Genomic DNA, 7,791 nt, shown 5'->3' on the forward strand with positions numbered 1-7,791 from the left:
ATCCATTATTAAGGAAGAAATAGCAGGACATTTAGAAAAAAGCTTAACACAATCAGAGTCAACATGGTTTTGTGAAAGGGAAATCACGTTTGACAAATTTGCTAGAGTTCTTTGAGGATACAACAAAGCAGGGTTGATAAAGGGGAACTGGTAGATGTGGTGTACTTGGATTTCCAGAAGGCATTTCATAAGGCGCCACATAAAAGGTTTTGTACAAGATAGGAGCTCACGGTATTGGGGGGGGTAATGTATTAGCATGGGTTTAGGATTGGTTAACACACAGAAGACAGAGAGTCGGTATCAATGGGTCTTTTTCAGGTTGGAAAGACGTAACTAGTGGAGTGCCACAAGGATCGGTCCTAGGGCCTCAATTATTTACTATCTATATTAATAACTTGGAGGGGGGAGGATGTAGCGTATCCAAATTTGCTGACGATACAAAAATAGGTGGGAGGGCATGTTCTGATGAAGACATAAGGAATCTGCAGAGGGATATAGATAGGTTGAGTGAGTGGGCAAAAACTTGGCAGATGGAGCTTAATGTAGGAAAGTGACAGGTCATGCACTTTGGTAGGAAGAATCAAAAGGCAGACTATTATTTAAATGGAGAGAGACTCCAAAAAAGTGCCGCACAGAGGGATCTGGGTGTTCTTGTGCATGAAACACGAGAAGTTAGCATGCAGGTGCAGCAAGTAGTTACGGTGGCAAAAGGAATTTGGGCCTGTATTGCTAGGGGGTTGGAGTTTTAAAATAGGGAAGTCTTGTTACAACTGTACAGGGTGTTGGTGAGGCTGCACTTGGAGCGCTGTGTTACAGTTTTGGTCCCCATATTTAAGTAAGGATATACAGGTATGGGAGGCAGTTCGAAAAGAGATTCACTAGGCTGATTCCTGGGGCGAAGGGGTTGACTTATCAAGGACGGATGAACAGGTTAGGCCTTTGGAAGAATGAGGGGTGATCTAGTTGAAACGTACAAGATTCTGAGGGGGCCTCGACAGGGTCGATGTTGAGGTGATGTTTCCACTAGTGGGGGAATCCAGAACTAGGGGACATACTTACAGAGGAAGGGGACATTCGTTTAGGAGCGAGGTGCGAAGCAATTTCTTCTCTCAGAGGGTAGTGAAAGTCTCTACCCCAGGCAGCTGTGGAGGCTGGATCACTGAAAGTATTTAAAGAGGTCGATCGACAGATTTTTTTTGAAATATCGGGGACTTGAGGGCTGTGAGGAGCTGGCACCGAAAGGGGAGTTGAGGCCTGGGGCAGATCAGCCGCGATCTTACTGAGCGGCGAGGCAGACTTGAGGGGCCGAATGGCCTACTCCTGCTCCTATGTCTTATTGTACTGGCAGTGTACGGCCTCGCGAGGTGATGGTTTGTGCCGTGGTGATCAACTGTTGTGTGAGAAACATGACCTGGCCTGGTGGGGGCCCCAGGAGCCCCCAGTCTGGCATGGCGGCCTCTGCTGCAATTGCTGCAGAGGAAGGCAGTGGGGGCTGGGAAGGTGCGTGACTCGCTGGCCTCTGTTTTCTCAGGGCCCCTCTTCTCGGCCAGCTGAGCTTCCTGTCCCTGCTTGCCTCTCCCAATGCCCTTCCAACCAGTCAGCCTCCAGAGGTCAAGGTCGTCAACGCCCAGTCTCCCAGTTGTCTAAGTCAATGGCCCCACTTTCACATCCGATAAATGAACATTGCCGTTCAGAGAATCTTACAGGAGCAGAAGAGGCCCTTCGGCCCATCAAGTCTGCACCGACACGTGAGAAACACCTGACCCACCTACCTAATCCCATTTACCAAGGCCCATAGCCTTGAATGTTATGACGATGCCAAGTGCTCATCCAGGTACTTTTTAAAGGATGTGAGGCAACCCGCCTCCACCACCCTCCCAGGCAGCGCATTCCAGACCCTCACCACCCTCTGGGTAAAAAAGTTTTACCTCACAACCCCCCCCAACTAAACCTCCTGCCCCTCACCTTGAACTTATGTCGCCTCGTGACTGACCCTTCAACTAAGGGGAACAGCTGCTCCCTAGCCACCCTGTCCATGCCCCTCATAATCTTGTACACCTCGATCAGGGGCACCCCTCAGTCTTCTCTGCTCCAACGAAAACAACCCAAGTCTGTCCAACCTCTCTTCATAACTTAAGTGTTTCATCCCAGGCAACATTCAGAGAAGGTTCACTTGGCTGATTCCTGGGACGAAGGGGGTTTGTCTTATGGGGAAAGGTTGAGCAGGTTGGGCCTCTACCCATTGGAGTTTAGAAGAATGAGAGGTGATCTTAGTGAAACATGTCAGATTCTGGTGTTTGGGTGGGGGGGGCGGGGGGGGGGGGGTCTTGACAGGGTGGATACTGAGAGATATTTCCCCCACAATCTAGAACGAGGGGGTGGGGGGCACAGTTTCAGAATAAGAGGGCTCTCTTTTAAGATGGAGATGAGGGGAATTATTTTTTCTCTGAGTCGTTGGTCTGTGGAATTCTCTTCCCCAGAAAGAGGATGGGTCTTTACATTTATTCTAGACTAGAGGACTAGAATATAAAAGCAGGGATGTGCTGCTGAGGCTTTATAAGGCTCTGGTCAGACCACATTTAGAATATTGTGAGCAATTTTGGGCCCCGTATCTCAGGAAGGATGTGCTGGCCCTGTAGAGGGTCCAGAGGAGGTTCACGAGAACGATCCCAGGAATGAAAGGCTTAACATATGAGGAACGTTTGAGGACTCTGGGTCTATACTCGATGGAGTTTAGAAGGATGAGGGGGGGATCTGATTGAAACTTACAGAATACTGAAAGGCCTGGATAGAGTGGACATGGGGAAGATGTAGGAGAGACTAGGACCCGAGGGCACAGCCTCAGAGTAAAGGGAAGACCTTTTAGAACAGAGATGAGGAGAAACTTCTTTAGCCAGAGAGTGGTGAATCTATGGAATTCATTGCCACAGAAGGTTGTGGAGGCCATGTCATTGAGTGTATTTAAGACCGAGATAGATAGGTTCTTGATTGGTAAGGGGGTCAAAGGTTACGGGGAGAAAGCGGGAGAATGGGGTTGAGAAACTTATCAGCCATGATTGAATGGCGGAGCAGACTCGATGGGCCGAATGGCCTAATTTCTGCTCCTAGGTCTTATTCAAGGCCGATGGACTTTTCAGCGACAAAGGGGTCAAGGGTTATTGTGAGGGGGGAGGGGTAGTGGAGCCAAGACCACAACCAGATCAGCCACGATGCTGCTGAACGGTGGTGCAGGTTCGAAGGGCTGAATGGCCTACTCCTAAGTCTTATGTTCCTATCTCATTTTCTGGTGTGCTTGGAGTGGGGGAGGAGGGGGTGGGTCACGTCCCAGTGACCAGCCTGCCGTCCAGAAGGTCTTTGGGTGTGCAGCCATAACTGCGGCGTGCTGCTCCTCCTCCTGTGTCTTATTGGCCATTGTCCACCCTCCGGAGGAGCCAGTGTGGGTGCCGCTGGCTTAGCGATGAGCGCGCTCCAGGGACCTCGCGAGTTGGTGACCTCGCCCTGCCAGAAGGTGCCGAGGATAGGTAGCGAAGGCAGCCGGGGTGGAAAACGTCCAGCCTGTTCTCCGGCCTGGCCCGTTCGGCCAGGTCTTGCCGCTGTCGGGGAGCGCGCTGGACTGCTACGCTCGTGGCTTGCCGCCCTCGAGTCAGGTGGCTGTTGCTCCCCACCCCACGGAGCGGCGGGGTCGCTGGCGAGCGCGGAGCCTAGACGTAACGGGAGTTACCGGCAGCCGCTGGCACCGCGTGGTCAATGCTGGCAGATGCCGGACTGGCAACAGTCAGGGCCGCGACATTGGTCTTCCTGACGCTGGGGCTCAGGCCAAACACTGGACGGGGACAGGAGAGTCCACCCTCATCGAACCCGCCAGTGAGCAGAGGTGCTCGATTTGAGCTGCTGGCGGAAACTGGACGCCTATCCAAGTCGCTCAGCGTGATCTCCTCTTGCCAAGGCAACCCAATGGCTCCCGTCGCCTACGGGGGAGCGAGGGGGTAACATAGGAAGCCTTTGCGATCCGCAGCAGGCTCAAACAGGGTTGCGTTCTGGTGCCGACACACTCTTGGCATGTTCTTCAGGGCATTTACCTGGACTACACTACCTCACGCACCCTACACTCTGCGAGGGCCCAATTCCATTCTCTCAGCTTCTCCGTCTCATCTGTTCCAACGAAGAGCCCTTCCACGCTCATGCCTCTGAGATATCTTCAAGGTGACGGACAGGGGCCCCTCAACCACGTGCACCACAGTCCCCGCACTTCCCTCACGCCTTCCCTTCCCTCCAACAACCAGGACTAGGGCTCTGACTTGCCCTCACCCTCCGCCCCACCAGCCTCTGCATTCAATGGGTCATCCTCCGCCAACTCCGCCACCCTGGGTGTGACCCCCACCGCCAAACACATCTTCGCCCCTCACTATTCCAGCATCCTGAAGGGATCCGTTGATGCCCCGGTCCACTCCTCAGTAGCCCCCCCCCCCCACCAACACCCCTTCCTTTTCCCACGGCACCTTCCCGTGCAAGCGCAGGAGACGTCCAAACACTCTTTCCGGGCGAAGCAGTGATTTACTGTGTACACCCCCCCTTTCCAAGCTGGGTCGACTGTATTTGCCGCTCACAACGTGACGATCTCTTCAACGGAGACACCAAACAGAGGCCGGGGGGGCGGGCGCTTTGCGGAACACCTCTGTTCAGTCCGCGCGGCCCTGAGCTTCCGGTGGTCGGCCATTTTAATTCTCCTCTCGTGCTGACATCCCTGTCCTCGGCCTGCTGCACTGTTCCAGCAGAGCTCCAAGTCGAGCTGCACGAGCAGCCCCTCTTCTTTCCAATAACAGTCTTCCAGATGCAACATTGTCAGACCGCGAACCCTGTCTCCATTTTGTTCGATTCGAAACGTTAACTCTTGTTTCTCGCACTGCAGAGGTTGCCTGGCTCTGCTGAGTATTTCCAGCACTTTCGGTTTGTATTTCCGATGATTTCCAGCCCACGCAGTGTTCTGCTTTTCATCTTCTTGTACTGGTTGGGGGGGGGGGGGGGGAGTCTACTTACATTCTAGAACTGACAGAAATCTGCTCAGCCTGCGATAAAAAACTAAAAATTCTCCTCATCCCCCCACTTCCCGCCGATTCTCTTCAATCTGTGTCCTCCCCTGCTCCTCTCTGGTTACCGACCCTCCAGCCGCTGCAAACGGTTTCTCCTCATTCACTCGATCGATCGAGACCACCTCCCCCACCTCGTGATTTTGAACCCCGCCCACCCCCCACCGATCACCTTCTCTCCTCTAAGACAGTGGTGTAAGCGGCAAGCCAGGAACAAGTCTCGGGGCAAGGGCAGATTTACAGTTTGGGACTGGTGGCATTGGGCTGAGGGGGAAGCGGGGGGTGTGTGGTTGGTGCTCGGTACGGGTGGAGCCCTGAATAAGGGGCGGGATCCTAAAATTAGAGCCGGGCCTGACAGGCGTGATGTCAGGAAGCACTTCCTTATGCAAAGGGGACTGGAAATCTGGAACTACCCCCCCACCCCCAGTTAAGACGCAGATCAGCCACGGTCTGACTGAATGGCGGAACAGGCTTGAGAGGGGGCTGAATGGGCCTCCTCCTGTTCCTGTGTAACAGGCTCGAGAGGGGCTGAATGGGCCTCCTCCTGTTCCTGTGTAACAGGCTCGAGAGGGGCTGAATGGCCTCCTCCTGTTCCTGTGTAACAGTCTCAAGAGTGGCTGAATGGGCCTCCTCCTGTTCCTGTGTAACAGGCTCGAGAGGGGGCTGAATGGGGCCTCCTCCTGTTCCTGTGTAACAGGCTCGAGAGGGGCTGAATGGGGCCTCCTCCTGTTCCTGTGTAACAGGCTGGAGAGAGGGCTGAATGGGGCCTCCTCCTGTTCCTGTGTTAACAGATTAGTGAGATAGATGTAACGTGGAACTCCACTGATCTTGTCTGATGGACTGAACTTTCCCAGAGTGTAATTGGCTATCAGTTTTGCCTTCCTGAATAACCAATCAGAAGGGTGGAAATGCACTACCACAAATCTTTAACCAGTTGGTAAGGAATGCATTTGCAGATGTACTGTAGAGAAAGACATGATTGAAAGCACACTGGAGTCCTACTGGGACTGCATCCTGTACCTTGGCATAGCAGCGTTCCATGTGTTTCATGGCAGTTTTCGGATTGATTGGATGACCACATGACACACAGAAAATTTGGAAATCGGCCTCTTCACTGTCACCTTCATTCACCTGGGAAACCAAACGTAATGCGTTTCAGAGGATAAAATGTCATACACAATCCCAATGGACCCGAACCCCTTCCCGTTCACTCCCACTGTACACAATCCCAATGGACCCAAACCCCTTCCCGTTCACTCCCACTGTACACAATCCCAATGGACCCAAACCCCTTCCCTTTCACTCCCACTGTACACAATCCCAATGGACCCAAACCCCTTCCCGTTCACTCCCACTGTACACAATCCCAATGGACCCAAACCCCTTCCCTTTCACTCCCACTGTACACAATCCCAATGGACCCAAATCCCTTCCCGTTCACTCCCACGGTCCACAATCCCAATGGACCCAAACCCCTTCCCGTTCACTCCCACTGTACACAACCCCAATGGACCCAAACCCCTTCCCGTTCACTCCTACTGTCCACAATCCCAATGGACCCAAATCCCTTCCCGTTCACTCGCACTGTCCACAATCCCAACGGATCCAAACCCCTTCCCGTTCACTCCCACTGTCCACAATCCCAATGGATCCAAACCCCTTCCCGTTCACTCCCACTGTCCACAATCCCAATGGACCCAAACCCCCTCCTGTTCACTCCCACTGTACACAATCCCAATGGACCCAAAACCCTTCCCGTTCACTCCCACTGTCCACAATCCCAATGGACCCAAACCCCCTCCTGTTCACTCCCACTGTACACAATCCCAATGGACCCAAAACCCTTCCCGTTCACTCCCACTGTACACAATCCCAATGGACCCAAACCCCTTCCCGTTCACTCCCACTGTACACAAACCCAATGGACCCAAACCCCTTCCCATTCACTCCCACTGTCCACAATCCCAATGGACCCAAACCCCCTTCCCAGGGTAAACAATCCTAATGGAGCCAGTGCCTTCGCACTCCCTCAAGTGTTGCTGACCTCTTCATCCTCTTTGATGGACTGCTGCTTGGCTTTGGCGATGATGGTCTCCAGCTCGTGGAACTTGCGCTCCATCTCCTGTAGTTTGCAGCGGGCCTGCTGCTGCTCACGCCGGATTTTCTCCAGGAGCTTCTTGCCATGTTCCTCGGCGATGCAGGGGCTCTGCTGCCACTGTTGGATCCGCTGGGGGAGGATCTCATAGATGCGGCTGCAGAGTGACCAGAGGGCAAAGGCGTGAAGCAGGCCACACTGGAGTGGCAGGGGCGCGACATTCAGAACAACCTGCATCTAAACAGCGCCGTTAACACAGCAAATCGAGAGAGACCCAGAGAGTGGGGAGAAAGAGGCAGCGAGAGGGAGTGCAAGAGGAATCGTGAGAGAGAGAGAGAGATAGAGAGAGAGAGAGAGAGAGAGAGTGAGTGGGAGGGGGAGCGCAAGAAAGGCAGAGAGGTTCAGGGAGGGAATTCCAGAACTCAGGCCACACACACCCCCGCCCCACCACCCCCCCCAACCCCCGGCAGCTGAAGGCACGGCTGCCAATGGTGGAGCGATGGGAATCCGGGGAAGCTCGAGGCCGGAATTGGAGGAGATCAGAGATCTCGGAGGGTTGTAGGAGGTGACAGAGATAGGGAGGGGTGTAGGGGCTGGAGGAGGTTACAG

The 7,791-nt window shown here is 53.7% G+C and overlaps 1 protein-coding gene across 1 annotated transcript in view; it reads right to left on the reverse strand.

The window, feature by feature from the left end:
• Positions 1-7,791, reverse strand: part of LOC121274277 (CXXC-type zinc finger protein 1-like) — a 53,573-nt gene that overhangs the window by 9,044 nt on the left and 36,738 nt on the right. The window contains exons 4-5 of the mRNA XM_041181502.1: positions 7,132-7,339; positions 6,108-6,218 (exon numbers count right to left, since the gene is read on the reverse strand). Coding sequence (XP_041037436.1) covers positions 6,108-6,218; positions 7,132-7,339 — 319 coding nt within the window. The remainder of the gene's footprint in view (positions 1-6,107; positions 6,219-7,131; positions 7,340-7,791) is intronic.

The sequence above is a fragment of the Carcharodon carcharias genome (genome assembly GCF_017639515.1).
Source record: "Carcharodon carcharias isolate sCarCar2 chromosome 35 unlocalized genomic scaffold, sCarCar2.pri SUPER_35_unloc_8, whole genome shotgun sequence".
Classification (NCBI taxonomy): domain Eukaryota; kingdom Metazoa; phylum Chordata; class Chondrichthyes; order Lamniformes; family Lamnidae; genus Carcharodon; species Carcharodon carcharias.